This window comes from Enhydra lutris, unplaced genomic scaffold, assembly GCF_002288905.1.
Source record: "Enhydra lutris kenyoni isolate GAN:26980312 unplaced genomic scaffold, ASM228890v2 scaffoldscaffold12, whole genome shotgun sequence".
NCBI classification, from domain to species: domain Eukaryota; kingdom Metazoa; phylum Chordata; class Mammalia; order Carnivora; family Mustelidae; genus Enhydra; species Enhydra lutris.
The window spans coordinates 72,190,293-72,207,204 of NW_019154096.1; the positions used below are offsets into that span (position 1 = coordinate 72,190,293).

The 16,912-nt window shown below is 40.7% G+C and overlaps 1 protein-coding gene across 1 annotated transcript in view; it reads left to right on the plus strand.

Annotated features, from left to right (window-relative positions):
• Nucleotides 1-16,912, plus strand: part of LOC111145040 (deleted in malignant brain tumors 1) — a 197,318-nt gene that overhangs the window by 99,099 nt on the left and 81,307 nt on the right. Inside the window, 1 exon segment of the mRNA XM_022499653.1 lies at nucleotides 12,236-12,553. Coding sequence (XP_022355361.1) covers nucleotides 12,236-12,553 — 318 coding nt within the window.

Sequence of the window (16,912 nt, forward strand, 5' to 3'; positions counted from 1 at the left end):
TAATACCCTCAAGTTCCATCCATGTCATTGCAAATGGCAAGATTTGAGGGTTTTTTATGGCTGCATAATATTCCTGTGTGTGTGTGTGTGTGTGTGTGTGTGTGTGTGTGTGTATACACACACCACATCTTCTTTATCCATTCATCTGTTGATGGACATCTAGGTTCTTTCCATAGTTTGGCTATTGAGGACATTGCTGCTGTAAACATTGGGGTGCATGTGCCCCTTCTGATCACTACATTTGTATCTTTAGGGTAAATACACACTAGTGTGATTGCTGGGTCATAGGGTAGCTCTATTTTAAACTTTTTGAGGACCCTCCATACTGTTTTCCCAAGTGGCTGTACCAGCTTGCATTCCCACCAACAGCATAGGAGGGTTCTTCTTTCTTCATCCTTGCCAACATCTGTCATTTCCAGACTTGTTAATTTTAGCCATTCTGATTGATGTGAGGTGGTATCTCATTGTGGTTTTGATTTGTATTTCCCTGATGTTGAGTGATGTGGAGCACTTTTTCATGTGTCTGTTAGCCATTTGGATGTCTTCTTTGCAGAAATGTCTGTTCATGTCTTCTTCCCATTTCTTGATTGGATTATTTGTTCTTTGGTGTTGAGTTTGGTAAGTTCTTTATAGATTTTGGATACTAGCCCTTTATCTGATATGTCATTTGTGAATATCTTCTCACATTCTGTTAGTTGTCTTTTGGTTTTGTTGACTGTTTCCTTTGCTGTACAAAAGCTTTTGGTCTTGATGAAGTGCCAGTAGTTCATTTTTGCCCTTGCTTCCCTTGCCTTTGGCGATGTGTCTAGGAAGAAGTTGCTGGGGCTGAGGTTGAAGAGGTTGCTGCCTGTGTTCTCCTCAAGGATTTTGATGGATTCCTATCTCACATTGAGGTTTTTCATCCATTTTGAGTCTATTTTTGTGTGTGGTGTAAGGGAATGGTCTAATTTCATTCTTTTGCATGTGGTTGTCCAATTTTCCCAACACCATTTGTTGAAGAGACTGTCTTTTTTTCCATTGGACATTCTCTTCTGCTTTGTCAAAGATTAGTTGACCATAGAGTTGAGGGTCCATTTCTGGGCTCTCTATTCTGTTCCATTGATCTATGTGTCTGTTTTTGTGCCAGTACCATACTGTCTTGATGATTACAGCTTTGTAATAGAGCTTGAAATCTGGAATTGTGATGCCACCAACTTTGGTTTTCTTTTTCAACATTCCTCTGGCTATTCAGGGTCTTTTCTTTTTCCATATAAATTTTAGGATTATTTGTTCCATTTCTTTGAAAAAAGTTGATGGTATTTTGATAGGGATTTCATTAAATGTATAGACTGCTCTAGGTAGCATAGACATTTTCACCATATTTATTCTTCCAACCTATGAGTATGGAATGTTTTTCCATTTCTTTGTGTCTTCCTCCATTTCTTTCATGAATACTCTATAGTTTCTGAGTACGGGTTCTTTGCCTCTTTGGTTAGATTTATTCCTAGTATCTTATGGTTTTGGGTGCAATTGTAAATGGGATTGACCCCTTAATTTCTCTTTCTTCTGTCTTGCTGTTGGCGTATAGAAATGCAACTGATTTCTGTGCATTGATTTTATATCCTGACACTTCACTGAATTCCTGTATGAGTTCTAGCAGTTTTGGAATGGAGTCTTTTGGGTTTTCCACATAAAGTATCATATCATCTGCAAAGAGTGAGAGTTTGGCTTCTTCTTTGCTGATTTGGATGCCTTTTATTTTTTGTTGTTCTTGTTGTCTGATTGTTGAGGCTAAGACTACTAGTACCGTGTTGAATAGCAGTGGTGATAGTGGACATCCCTGGCATGTTCCTGACCTTAGGAGGAAAGCTCTCAGTTTTTGCCCATTGAGAATGATATTCACTGTTTGTTTTTCATCATTAGCTTTTATGATATTGAGGCATGTACCCTCTATCCCTACACTTTGAAGCTTTTTTATCAAGAAAGGATGCTGTACTTTGTCAAATGCTTTTTCAGCATCTATTGAGAGTATCATATGGTTCTTGTTCTTTCTTTTATTAAGGTGTTACATCACATTGATTGATTTGTGGATGTTGAACCAACCTTGCAGCCCAGGAATAAATCCCACTTGGTCATAGTGAATAATAGTATAGTGAATAATACTATAATAGTGAATAATCCTTTTAATGTACTATTGGATTCTTTGGCTAGTATTTTGGCAAGAATCCATGCTCATCAAGGATATTGGTCTATAATTCTCCTTTCTGATGGGGTCTTTGTCTCTGAGATTTGTAAATTTTACTATTAGATGATGGGGTGTTGACCAATTTTTATTGATTTTAAAGGGTGTTCTCTGTGCCTCCTGTATTTTGATGCTTGTTTCCTCCCCCAAATTAGGGAAGTTCTCTGCTATAATTTGCTCCAATATACCTTCTCTCCCTCCCTCTCTCTTTTCTTCTTCTGGGATCCCAGTTATTCTAATATTGTTTCATCTCATGGTATCACTTGTCTCTCAAATTCTCCCCTAATGATCCAGTAGTTGTTTATCTCTCTTTTTTTTCAGCTTCTTTATTCTCCATCATTTGGTCTTCTATATCACTAATTCTCTCTTCTGCCTCATTTATCCTAGCAGTGAGAGCCTCTGTTTTTTATTGCACCTCACTAATAGTTTTTTTTTATTTCAACTTGGTTAGATTTTAGTTCTTCTATTCCTCCAGAAAGGGATTCTCTAGTATCTTCTATGCTTTTTTCAAGCCAAGCTATCATTTTTTTAATCGTCATTTTGAACTCTAGTTCTGACACCTTACTAATTTCCATGTTAATTAGGTCCCTGGCAGTTGGTACTGCATCTTGGTCTTTTTTTTTTTTTTTTTGAGTTGAATTTTTCTTCCTTGTCATTTTGTCAGAAAAGAATAGATGAATGAGAGAACAGAATACTAAAAGTGTAATAACGACCCTAAAAAAATATATGGTAACCAAATCAGAAGAGACCCAAAACTGGGAGAAGAAGAAAAGGAAAATAAATAAATAAACAAACAAATAAATAAATAAATAAAGATAGATAGCTATAGATACAGATATATATGATTAGGCTGGTGAATAGAACAGAGCCACACACTTGATTTGAGGTGTATTTTGGTCTGTTAGAAGAAACTGTCTCCCAAAATTTTAAAGAAAAAAAAACTTTTGTGTGTGTGTGTGCGCGCGTGTGTGTAAACATGGAGAAGGGGTGGATGACTAAAAAGATGAAAATTTAAAAATATTTAGGGTTGCCTGGGTGGCTCAGTCATTAAGCGTCTGTTTTCAGCTCAGGTCATGATCTCAGGGTCCTGGGATCAAGCCCCATATCAGGCTCCCTGCTCTGCCAGAAGCCTTCTTCTCCCTCTCCCACTCCTCTCTTGCTGTGTCTCTCTCTGTCAAATAAAGAAATAAAATCTTTTAAAAAAGATTTTAAAAAAGGAATTGATAAGCAGTTGGTTGAAAAAGATAAGCAGTTGGTTGAAAAAAGAAAAAAATAATAGGAGAGAATGTGATCAGTCTGGAGACTAGAACAAAGCCATATACTAGATTTAGGGTATATTTTGATCTGTGAGAAAAAACTCTATCCCAAAATTTTAAAGAAAGAAAAACATATGTATACAAAAAATAAGGTTAAATACAATGAAGGGATAGAATATGACTATAAAAATGAAAATTTGTGAAAAAAAATTTTTTAAAGGTATTGATAAGATAAAATACTGAAAATAGGTTAAAAGGAGAAAGGGGAAAAACTAAAAAAAAAAATAGAAAAAGAAAAAATAATGAAAAATTTAAAAATTTAATTTTGAAAGTCTAAAGAATCATGGGGGAAAAGCCATGAATTCTATGTTACTTCCCCGAGCTCAGGAGTTCCGCAGTTCTCATTGATTGGTGAGCTTGGTCTTGGCTGGATGTTCTTGCTGATCTTCTGGGGGAGGGCCCTGTTGCCATGATTCTCAAATGTCTTTGCCCGAGGCAGAATTGCACTGCCCTTGCCAATGGCTGGGCTAAGCAATCTGTTCAGGTTCACTTTCGGAGCTTTTGTTCCCTGAATGCTTTCCGTAGAACTTTGGAGGACGGGAATGAAAATGGCTGCCTGCCATTTTCCGGCCCAGAGGAGCTGAGAGCTCAGGACCCCACTCCTCAGTGCACCCTCAGAGAGAAACAATCAATCAATCCCTCCCATCTCCCTGATCTCTGGCTGTGCTCCAAGCTCACCCGGCCTGTGACTGAGCATTTCTGTTTCTGGCACATGGCCCCTTTTGGAGTCTCCAAACCCAGCAGGCTCCTGCCATGGGCTCCTGTGCTACTCCTCCCAGCAGAGAAAGGGGGGATCTCTCCAAATCTGCCACTTCTGGGGTCACTGCTCCAAGAGCAGTGGCCCAACTGTGCCTCAGATCACATTTAAGGTAACCCTGAGCTGAGAGCTCACTGCTCAGCTCTGTCTCTGCAGTCAGCTTCCCCGCTCTAATTCCTGGCAACTCTGCCACACTCAGCACCCTGGGTCTTTCTGTGACCCCCGGGGTCCTGAGACCACACTATCCCCACAAGGACTCCATCCCCGGCTTAGCCTCTGGAGCAATGTCCCTAAGTGGAACAGACTTCAAAAAGTTCCAATTTTGTGCTCCACTGTTCTACCACTTGCTGGGAGCCGGCTCCTCTCCCTGCAGTCTCTCTTCCCATATGTCACCTCAGATTCACTTCTCCGCACGTCCTACCTTCCAGAAAGTGGTCGCTTTTCTGTTCCTAGAATTGCTGCTCTTCTCTTTGCTTGCCTGTTGATTTTGTCGGTCTTCAGAATGGTTTGATTACTATCTAGCAGAATTCCTGGGACCAGATGAAAATTAGGTCTCCTGCTCCTCTGCCATCTTGCTCCTCTCTGCCCCCCGAGAGTTCATTATATTTTACACTTTTATATTTGGACCTGTCACATTGAAGTTTTGTTGAATATCACTAAGTATGTAAAGTAAAAGCTGTTCAATTTAATTGAATAAAAAACAGGTCCATTTATTTGTACCAATAGGTGATGGAAATCCAGCAACCATATTATCAGATTAAGAGAATACTTTTGTGCTGTTTTCTCTGGGAATATTTCTGATTACCCAACCAAATTCAGAAAAGAAATAAATGAGTCACTGTTGAGTTGTTTTGCTGAGTGAAGCATTATAACCTGCCTCTTACTTGTGAGTATATGTGGAGCTGATTTCCAGGGTGTTGCCACCAATTGATTCACTAACTTCTTTTAAAAAAATGAGTTTACAATGCCATTTTTTGAATAAAGACTAGAAACCATTTTGAACATAGTGTTCTTCTAATTGTCTTTAATTTCATTTTGGCCAGCTGCTCTGAGAATATCCAAACTCTTTTAACTTTTATAAATGATATGTCTCAAATTTTCTTTGGAGGAAGCATCATTTGGTTACGTGTAATATTTGATTATTGTAGGTGTTTTGAATGGCTGCTGTAACAAATTGTTAGTTAGTGGCATAAATAACCCACGGATATTATCTTGTTCTAGAGGTCAGAAATCCAAAATAAATTTCACTGAATTAAAATCAGGGTGTCATGTGGCACCTGGGTGGCTCAGTGGGTTGAACCTCTGCCTTCAGCTCAGGTCATGATCTCAAGGTCCTGGGATTGAGCCCTGCATCAGACTCTCTGCTCAGCAGGGAGCCTGCTTCCCCCTCTCTCTCTGCCTGCCTCTCTGCCTACTTGTGATATCTGTGTGTGTGTGTGTGTGTGTGTGTGTGTGTGTGTGTGTGTGTAATAAATAAAATCTTAAAAAAATAAAATAAAAAAATAAAATCAGGGTGTCAGCCATGTTCATTCTGGAGACTCTAGAGGAGGATCCATTTCCTTGCTTTTTCCAGCTTCTAGAGGTGTTCGAATTCTTTGGCTTATGGACCCATTTCTCTATCTTCAAAGATAACAGTGTAGTGTTTTCAGATTTCTCTCTGAGTATCTTCTTCTGCCTTTGTTTCCTCTTTTAAGAATGCTTGTGATTACATGGGGCCCACCTGGATAATCGGGATAATGTCCCTTATCTTAAGACAGCTGATTAGCAACTTTAATTCCATCTGCAGCCTTAATTCCCCTTGCTGTGTAACAGGACATAGTCATAGGTTCCAAGGATTAGGATGTGGACATCTTTGGGGGTCCAGTATGCTGCCCCCCCACACACTTAAATACAATTCCATAGTTGCTACGCTCAGTGGCACAGAGGTGGACACATCTCTCTGAATGTACACTGAAATATGGTGAGCCGGAAAACAAGCAGAGGAGAAGGGTGCGATAAAAAAGGGGTAGCTTCTATCTGAGTTAATACAAGAAGAAAAGCAATGTTGTCATCCACGGTTGTTTCTTCTGTCAGTGTTCCTAAGGGATATTGTAGTAATTCCCAGGGCTACATAGTACGCAGAGTCAGGTCTGGAGATAGGAGACATTGTGGGGTTGTGTGGATTTCTGGAGAGTTATCATGCTGGGACAACACCTATCACAGCCGCAGAACCACACGTGAGTAACGAAATAGGCTGAGGGGGGAAACAAGCAGAGAAAACCAATGTAGGTCATTCAGGGGTCCTGACAGTCCAGACCACCACCCAACTCTCAGGGAGAATATTCAGATCCAACACACATCGTTCTTGTCACAAAACACCAAACACCTGCACCTAAACATCGAGGATGGGAGGGAGGGGATGCAGCTGACTGAGCTGGGGATCCACGGGGCCGAGGGTCAGCAGCTGAGAGGTGACCTAGGCTCTCTATCACTTATGTTATGGTCACTTCAAAGTTGAAGCAAAACGACCGTTTGTAAGACGACAGGGAGTCCCTGGTCATCCACTTCTCCAAGCCGTTGTGAGCGGTTACTCACAGCTAACAGACGTTTCTTCATTACAGTTCTACCTACTGCCAGCTCAGCTCAGCTCTCTCCCGTGACTCTGGCACGTCGGACATCGCCAGGTAGGAAACCCCCCGGCCCCACCCACTACCACTGCCGCCATTACTGGATTTCTGGTTCCTCTTGTCATGAGAGTCAGCTGTTCTGCCACCACCAGTAGACCCTGCGGATGTTCTATTTGAGGCTGAACGATTCGAGAAGGAACCTGAGAGAGCTGGGATTTCATGCTGTTCGGCTTCACCATTTTATGTTTATTACCCATGGCTTTACAACCAAAAATCATCATAACATGTTTCACAAATTTCCCATGTTTCACAAATGTAAGGAGTAAGAGGAAAAGAGGTAGCAGTGTTTGTGTGTGTGTGTGTGTGTGTGTGTGTTTGTGTGTGTGTGTGTGTGTGTGAGAGAGAGAGAGAGAGAGAGAGAAAGAGTAAGAGGGTGATAGTACTAAAAGCTTCACCTTCTACATTTTGAATTTAAGAAAGACAGCGTCTGGCCTTATGTCTGGAAAGTGTCCAACCTGGAAAGACTTCATTATTTTCCGTATCAGTGAAAGGGACACCCTTCCTAGTCGTGGGGAGTAGTGGTCACGATTATTTTATCATTGGGCTCCTCGATGCTGACTCATCTGTAACTATTGACATTTCAATTATACCATCAAATAATCCATATTCTGCCAATGATGTCAACAACCCCGAGGGAGCCCTCATACCTGCACTGTCCATGTGACTACTGACTCCTTGAAATGTGGCTCCGCAGAACGGACACCTGCTGTGCGTGTCCAATACACGCTGGGTCTTTCAAAGACATGATATGATAAAAAGAATGTAGAATTCCTCTGATTACCATCTTTATATTAACTACATGTTGAAATGATAATATTTTAGATATATTGGGTTAAATAAGACATATTGTTGGGGCGCATGGGTGGCTCAGTCAGCTAAGCATCCATCTCTTGATTTCGGCCCAGGTCATGATCTCAAGGTCATGAGATCAAGCCCTGAATCAGGCTCTGCACTGACTGTGGAGCCTGCTTGAGATTCTCTCTCCCTCTCCCCCTCCCCCCCCCTGCTTACACACACATGCACAAAGGCATGTGCACTCTTTCCCTCAAAAAAAAAAAAATATATTGCTGAAATTAATTTCACCTGTTTTTTTTTAACTTTTTAAAATGAGGCTATCAGAAAATTTTAAATTACATATGTGGCTCACATTTTATTTCTAGTGGCATGCCGTCTTATGCCACATCAGACAGCCTGACATGAATTTTCTTACCTGACCTTCCCAATACCTGGAGATGGAATTTCTATCACCCCTTTTTCTGAATGGGAGAAACTCATGCTCAGCTAGGTCAGATACTGTCTCCAAGGTCGATGGAATGATTAATATAGACAACCTGACTTCAGAATCCTAGAGCTTAATCTCTGAACTATCTTAACTCTCTAAATCACTTTAAAATCCTCAAACTACTGGGAGCCTGGGTGGCTCGGTTGGTTAAGTGTCTGCCCTTGGCTCAGGACATGACCCAGGGTCCTGGGATTGAGCCAGGCATCAGGCTCCCTGCTCAGCGGGAGTCTGCTTCTCCCTCTCTGTTTATCCACACCCCCCCTCCCCTGCTCATGCCCTCTCTCTGTGTCTCTCTCAAATAAATAAATAAGCAAAATCTTTTTAAAAATGCTTCAGTGTAAGCATTTTTAATAGTTTCTAAAGAAGACTGACCGGGCATGTTACCTATTTAGAAACCACGAGGATCCCTTTGTGGCAACGGAAGCTGAGAGTCAAAAGATGGGCTAATATCTGAGCCAGGCCTGCATTTATTTTCTTATTCTTCCATTTCTCCAACACCCACATGGTCACTGCCTATCAGTGGTCCACTAGGACTCCAGTGTCTTCCCCCCTGCACATCTTGTCCAATCTTTCCCATCCCAAGCTGGCAGCAGTACTCCCCCTTCTAGATTCCCAGCTCTGTGTCCGTCCTCACTTTGAGCTTTTATTCCTTTCCTGGTTGTTCTTTGTATCCACTTCTTGCTCCAATGACATGGTCAGCTTCTTGGAGCAGAAAATTCGTATGTTTTTCATCCATGACATTGTCTCCACCCCCACTCCAGCACCCCCCTCCCCCACACAGTCTCAAGAACAATGCCCACTCACTGACGGGCATTCCGTGTTTGTTAAATGAAGAAATAAGTAAATGCTTGGATAAATGAATCCCATCTGACTGATCCCAGGTTGCATATCTATGTCTACTTCCAAATATTAACAAAAGAGAGATCAAACACATTAAATTCTTATATCTTATGTCTAAGTGACTAAGGATTCTTTTGAAATCTGAGTGACATATTCCATTCACTTGCCAGTACAATGGTCAGAGCCAAGTGCTGGACCACGGGGTTTGGGGCCACTCTCTCCTACCTCCCAGCTGTGTGGCCCTCACCAGTTTTTCTTTGCCTCTTTGCACTCAGTTTTCTTATTGGAAATGGGGGTAATAACTATGCATTTCAAGGAGTTGTAAGGAGTGTATCAGTGAATTTGTGTAAAGTACTCGGAGGACAGTGTGGTGCAGCCGTGTGATGCGTGTAGCCGTGTGATGTGAGTATAGGCTTCTGTGCCTTCAGGTGTGTTCTATGGAACAGCACTGTTCAAGGAAGAAGGTTTCTGCTCCATGACTGCTAAGTTGGGTAATTAGGGTATAGCATTCCTCCTCTTTGCTTATAGTCATGGCCATTTTGTCCAAATTCCTCTCCCAGCACCTGGCAATCCCCAACTTACTTTTATCTCTACAGATTTACCTGATCTTGATATTTCACATGAATGGAGTCAAGCAGTGTGTGGTCTTTTGTGTCTGGCATGATATTTTCAAGGTTGCTGTTCCCTTTAAAATTCTTTATGTTGAATGAGCTCATATAGAGCTAATTGAATTCTTCTCCTGGAAACACGAAGCAGATGAAAAAAGTCCTTACCTTCTATTTGGTGTCAAACATCAGGGCTCATTTTCCTTGTATTTTTTCCCCAACAGCACTCTCAACATCCACCGTCCCAGAAAATGTTAATCGCCCAACCACATCATCGGGAAGGCCAACAAGCTATGAGCTACAACCCCCCAAAATGGGTATAATACCTTGTATTTGCCACTCGCAGCATTCAAACCCATAGGAAGGATGAACTAAAACTTAGGGCCAGGGAAAATCCACGACCAAGAGATCCAGGGGTAATGTGATGCTAGTGTTAGGTTCCATACCAGATTTTATGCTCCATGAGAACAAGGGCTTTGTCTGCCTAGCTCTTCACTGTACCTCTAGCAGCTATCACAGTGGTTGGCACACAGTAAGCACCCAACAAATTTGACGGAATCAATAAATGAATGTACAAGTGGTGCACCTGTGGACCTGCAACTTAACCCCTCTTGGGGTAACTTCAGTCTTGGCTAAGAACCATCCTGCTAGTCAGTGCAGAGGCCAGCGTGGAGGCAAATCCCTCCAAGAAGACAAATCCTTCTACCAAATATTTTTTCTCAAGCTTGGCAGATAATGCAAAGTTACCAACTATCCTATCAGGTAGAACAATGATTCCATCACCTGGTCCTCCAGACGGGAGGTACAAACAGACGGGTCATACCATTAGGTTATGTGATGTCCTCTGAGCAGTCATCCAAGATAATCAGCATCCTGATAAATAGAATCCTTTTAAAACTTTTGTGCAATTCAGCAATGACTTATTTTACTGCTGCAGAGCATATGCTGAACCTGGAGTTGATGTAGGGCCAGAAAAGCGAGACATTTGGGGGCAGCAGGATCACACTTAGGAGCTTCCTATCAGCAGCCTGGACTTGACTGCAATCTCATTAAAAAGTCATTCTTCCTGAGTGTGTGGCCAGTCCAGATGTTTTGGAAAGGTGTGGCATAGCTGTTGGCTCTTCACCAGTCATTAGTTGAGTCCTTTTCTGATATGTTGTCCTGTGCCTGTCTCAGGAAGAGAAATTTCAGTTCTTTTTTTCTTTGTTTAAGCAGGTATTCAATAATTTTTTATTTAAATTCAATTAGTTAACATATAGTTTATTATTAGTCTCAGAAGTAGAGTTTAGTGATTCATCACTTGCATATAACACCCAGTGCTCATTACATCAAATGCCCTCCTTAGTGCTCATCACCCAGTTACCCGTTCCCCCATCCCCCTATCCCCCCACCCCTCCGGCAACCCTCAGTTTACTTTCTGGAGTTAAGAGTTTCAGTTCTAATCACTGTTTCCATGTTGTTCCAGTTCTACCTGTGGTTGACTCACTGTCTTCCAGCCGCAGAGCCAATGTTCCTTGGCCCAACCCATCAGGTCAGCAGCCTTCCCCATAGGATGCACCATTGTAGGAATTGCCATTGCCCTTGAAGACCCAGGGGTTCACCCCAATGGGGGAAGGAGCCAGGGGGCTGCAGCCAGAGGCCTGGAAAGCGCCCAGGGAAGACGACAGTGAGAGGAGGAAAGATCACCACCTCCAGGACGGGTCTGGGCCTCTTACCACTTTGGCACCTGATCATTCTCACTCTCCTGCTGTTCCAGCAAAGCATTCTAAAGTTCAGAAAATACAGAGATTAAGAAATCACGTAGCCATGTCCCCTTTACCTACAGATGACTAATGCTTACATTTTGTTATATTGGTTTTCCAGCCTTACCAAAAAATAAAGCATCATAGATAAACATGAAGTTCCCCCAATTCCTCGGGCCCAGTCTCTGTTTCCTCCTCCTTCCTCAGAGACAAACAAACACCCTCTTGAATTTTGGATGTACCTCCAGCTTTAGTATCTTTACAAATGGGAATTATATGATCTCTCCATATGTTATTTTGTGTTTTTCTTTCACACAAATTACCTTAAGAGGTCATTCAGTACCTCTTATTCTTTACTCAGAGTTATGTTTTTGATATTCACCCATGTTGAGATATTTATGTATATTTCCCTGCTTTTAACTGCTGTAGTGTTACATTTTTTGAATAAGCCGTTTAAATTTCCCCACTGATGGAAATGCATTTTCTTAATTTTTCATGTCTTCCCTGTTGATGTCAAGTCCTAAAACACCAGTGCTTGATAAATACATATTCCACATATGTGGAATGGAATGGAATATGTATTTTTATTATTTTTTTTAAAATATTATTTATTTTATCTAATCTGCTTTGTTCAGTGACTGGTAAAAAGCACATTGCACAGTGGAGTAACCACTAAGCAATATTCTCCTAGAATGCTCTTATATTTGTGGAGTAATCACAGGGTTCTCCTTAATCTGTAAGCAAGGCAGATGGGGTGAGTTCAAGAGGGAAGTTTCAAAAACTTACCTTAGTTTTCATTTCCACAGGAGACTGGCCCACACTGAGGCTGGTAAATGGCCCCGGGAGATGCTCTGGACGGGTGGAAGTTTTCTACCAGGGCACCTGGGGGTCCATGTGCAGTGATGGCTGGGATCTGAAGGAGGCGCATGTCGTGTGCAGGCAGCTTGGGTGTGGCCAGGCGGTGTCTGCCCCCTTGGGCGCCCATTTTGGTCCACGCTCTGGAAAGATTCTCCTGGACAATGTGCACTGCAATGGTGAGGAGAGCCACCTGGCCTTGTGCGTCCACAATGCCTGGTTCACTCACAAGTGCAGTCAGGAGGAGGATGTTGGAGCCATCTGCTCAGGTGAGAGGTCTTTGTGTGGTCTGAATGACTCTGAAAGAATGGGTTATTACAGAAACTGAGCAATGAGCCTGTGGTCCCATCCAGCAATGGTAATGGCTTCCTCTCTTTACACTAACAGGTTCTCTGATGACAACCTCCTCCCCTCCAGGTAAGGCTGACTCCAGCCATTTTTATATCCCATTCTTAGTTCTAGTTCTGGAAAGCTAATATTTATATGTGCGATGGAAGTGGAATGAAAATGACCCCATTAAATCAAGCTGTGAGCAGTTTACAGAAGTTGCTTTGATTGGTCCATATAGCTTGAAACCTAAAAGGTTTTCCCAGTCTATAGTTCAACCCACCATAACACGGGGAACTCAGAATACAGGCAGGGTGCTGACCTTGCTCTGATGTGCTCAGGTTCTCTCTGAGGAAACCTGCTAATCCTGACCTGAATGACCCTTCTTCTGGGCAAATGTTTGATGGTAGATCTCAGGCACAATTTAGGTGCGACTTGGTGGAGAGCTCAATAGTGAAGAGCAGTATCAGCAAAGGAACCAGCTAACCACCCCATCACTCAGGTGTAGGAATCTTTCTAAGTTAGAGTGAAATTACCAGGTTTCCAGAGTAATTAGATCAGAAAATAATCCTTCTGGAGTCTGTGGGACCTTGTCCCTTCCAACAGGTGAAGAAAGAAACAACATCAGTTAAAAATTTATCCTTATGTGCCTTTAGAGTTCCTCTGCCATTAGGAAGAACCCTGAGCCACTGCAATCTTTTTTCTATTTTCATCCTAAAGCAGTTGGTGTTTTGTTTTATTTTATTGTGTATCATAATTACCCAGAGGGCCTATGAAAACGCAGGTTGCTGGGCCACAACTCCAGAGTTCCTGATGCAGTGGGTCTAGGGTGGGGTGTAAGAATTTACAATTCCAACAAGTCCAGGATGCCTATGCGGCTGGTCTGGGGACCACAGTTGGAGAACCACTGTCTTGCAAGAAAGAAGGAATCTTTCTTATCCTAATAAATAGAAGCAGAATTACCATCATCTTCATCATCATTATCATCATTCTCACTATCGTCGTCGTCATCATCACCATCGTCATCACCATTATCGTCATCACCACCATCAGCACCATCGTCGTCATCATCACCACCATCGTCATCACCACCATCATCATCACCACCATCAGCACCATCGTCGTCATCATCAGCACCATCGTCATCACCACCATCGTCATCACCACCATCAGCACCATCGTCGTCATCATCACCACCATCGTCATCACCACCATTGTCATCACCACCATCAGCACCATCGTCATCATCATCACCACCATCGTCATCACCGTTGTCACCACCATCGTCATCACCGTTGTCATCGTCACCATCATCACCTTTGCCATTGCCATCATTGCTGTCCTCATCACCATTATTGCTGGCGCCGTCATCATCACCATTGACATCATCATCGTCATTGCCATCATCATTGTCGTCATCACCATTATCGATGTCACCATCCTCAGTGCCATTATCCACATCCTCATTACCAATACCACCACTACCATCAGCAAAAGCTATTCCATCTGGTAAGTCAAACTTTGTATTTATGCATCACATCTCTGGTTGTTTTTAGTTTTCGTGCTGTTTAACTGTTATGTGTATACAAAGCTAAGCATCCAAACAAGAGTATGAGTAAACTATTAAGATATTTGCAAATATCTGGATATCCATGAATATGTAAGAAATCAGGTCTCTGTGGATGATTCATTTTCTATTTATAGCTAGGAGTCTGAGGTTGCATTCATGGCCTCTTCTTCATCTGATTGCTACTGTCCTAATCCAAATCCTCATCACCTCTTTCTCCCTGGATGAACACAGACTTCTTTTAACTGGCTTCCCTGCCCGCTTGCTCCCAACATTATAGTCCATTGTTTACATGCAGTCAAAGTTACCTTCCAAAAGTAAAAGTCAGAGGACACCTGAGTGGCTCAGCCAGTTAAGTGACTGCCTTCAGCTCAAGTCATTATATCAGGGTCCTGGGATCTAGTCCCATGTAGGGCTCCCTGCTCAGTGGGGAGTCTGCTTCTCCCTCTCCCTCTCCTTGCTCATTCTCTGTCTCTCTAATAGATAAACAAAATCTTTTAAAAAAATAAAAGTCAGACTTATTGAGATCTAATTTATTTACAGCAAAAATCACTATGTAGTTTAAAGAATTTTGATAAAAGGTTAAAGTTGTGTAACCATCACCACCAAGATATAAAATATTTCTATTACCATAAGGAGTTTCCTCATGCCTCTTTGTCGTCAATTCCCTCACTTAACACCTAAATCCTGGCAACCACCAATATTATTTCTGCCCCCATAGGTTTGACTTTTCCAGAATATTATCTAAGTTAGTCAGATAATATGTAACATTTTGTATTGGGCTTCTTATCATAATACTTTAGAGAATCACCCATGTAGCTCCATGTATTAGACACCCATTCTTTTTTATTGCTGAGTAGTATTCTACTTTACAGATGAGCCAAATATGTGTATCTATTTGCCACTTGATGGATATTGAATTTATTTTTAATTCTTGACTATTATTAATTAAGATGATTAAAACCTTCATATACAAATTACAAACCGTTTTCCAAGGTGGCTATACCATTTTGCATTCCCACCTAAAATATATGAGATTTACAATTGCTCCACATACTTGTCAACACTTGGATTTTCTACTTTTTTTTTGGTCATTATAGTCTCTCTCCTATAATGAGAATGATATCTCTTTGGGGTTTTAATTTGCTTCCCCCTATGACTAGTGATACTAAGTACATTTTAATGTGTTTATTTGCATCTCTTCTTTAGTGAAGTGTGTGTTTAAATCTTTTAATTTTTTAAAGATTTTATTTATTTATTTATTTATTCATTTATTTATTGGACAGACAAAGATCACAAATAGGCAGAAAGGCAGGCAGAGAGAGGGGGAAGCAGGCTCCCTGCTGAGCAGAAAGTCCAATGTGATTCTTGATCCCAGGACCCTGAGATCATGACCTGAGCCGAAGGCAGAGGCTTTAACCCACTGAACCACTCAGGTGCCCCTAAATCTTTTATATTTTTTTAATTGAGATATCTTATCATGTTGTAAGATAGGTCTTTATATATCAAATATTATACATTTTAAAATACTAGATACAAGTATTTTCTCAGATGTGTGTTTGGCAAATATTTTCTCTCAGTCTATAACCTGCCTTTTCATTTTCTTAAAAGTGTTTTTTGAAAGACAGAATTTTTTAAGTTTTAATGAATTCTGATTTCCCAAGATTTTTTTTTTCTTTAGCCAAATAGGCTTTTGTGTCTCATCTAAGAAATCTTCCCTTGACCAGAAGTCTGAAAGAGTTTTTTCCTGTTTTCTTCTAGAGGTTTCATAGTTGTCGATTTTACATTTAGCTCTATGATCCATTTTTGTTGATTTTTTAATTTGGTTCCAAGGACTTTTTCCATATACATCTTTAATCATTTCAATACCATTTGTCTAAAAGACTCTCCTAATTCCACTAAAATAATTTGGCACTTTTGTCAAAAATAAAATAATAATTAATACTTGGGCCTATTTCTAAACTCCCTCTTGTTCTCTGACTTATGTGACAATTCTCATGCACATATCACACTGTCTCAATTCCTGCAGCTTTAGAATAAGTCAAGAAATCAGGTAGTGTGGATGCTTCAACTTTACTCTTTTTTCTTCTTTTTTAAAAACTGTTTTGGTTAACCTAGGTTTTTGGCCTTTCATATAAAATTTTAGAGTCAACTTGTCGATCTCTACAAAAAATATCTGCTGGAATTTTTAGTTTGGATTGTACTGAGTCTATATGTAAATTCAGAGAAAATTGACATCTTAATAATACTGAGTTTCTGATCATCAATAAGGCATATCTCTTCATTTATTGAGGTCTTTCATTTATCTCAATATTTATTTTTCCATGTACAAATTTTGCTCATAGTTATCAGACTTATCCATAATAATTTCATGGTTTTGGATGTTATTGTAAGACATATTTTTAAAACTTTCTATTTTGATATTTATCTTTGTGGTTATGGAATTAGTTCTTTTCCCAAAACAAGGAAGTATTTATCATCGGAGATACTATGGTAATTTTTGAATTTATTCATTTCTTAGTTTATAAAATTCTTTCCTATCCATTATCAGATTTGATTCCCAGTTTTACAGATCAGAAAACAGATGTTCATTTGTAATATGTGGCAGAGTAAGAATCAGGTTCCAGAGTAGAACACTCCTGTCTTTGGACTGGAAATTCACTAAGCCCTTTAGAACTGGCTTTTATATTTCACCAAGAGATACTAGAAATTGGTTTGGCGTGCCGGATAACTT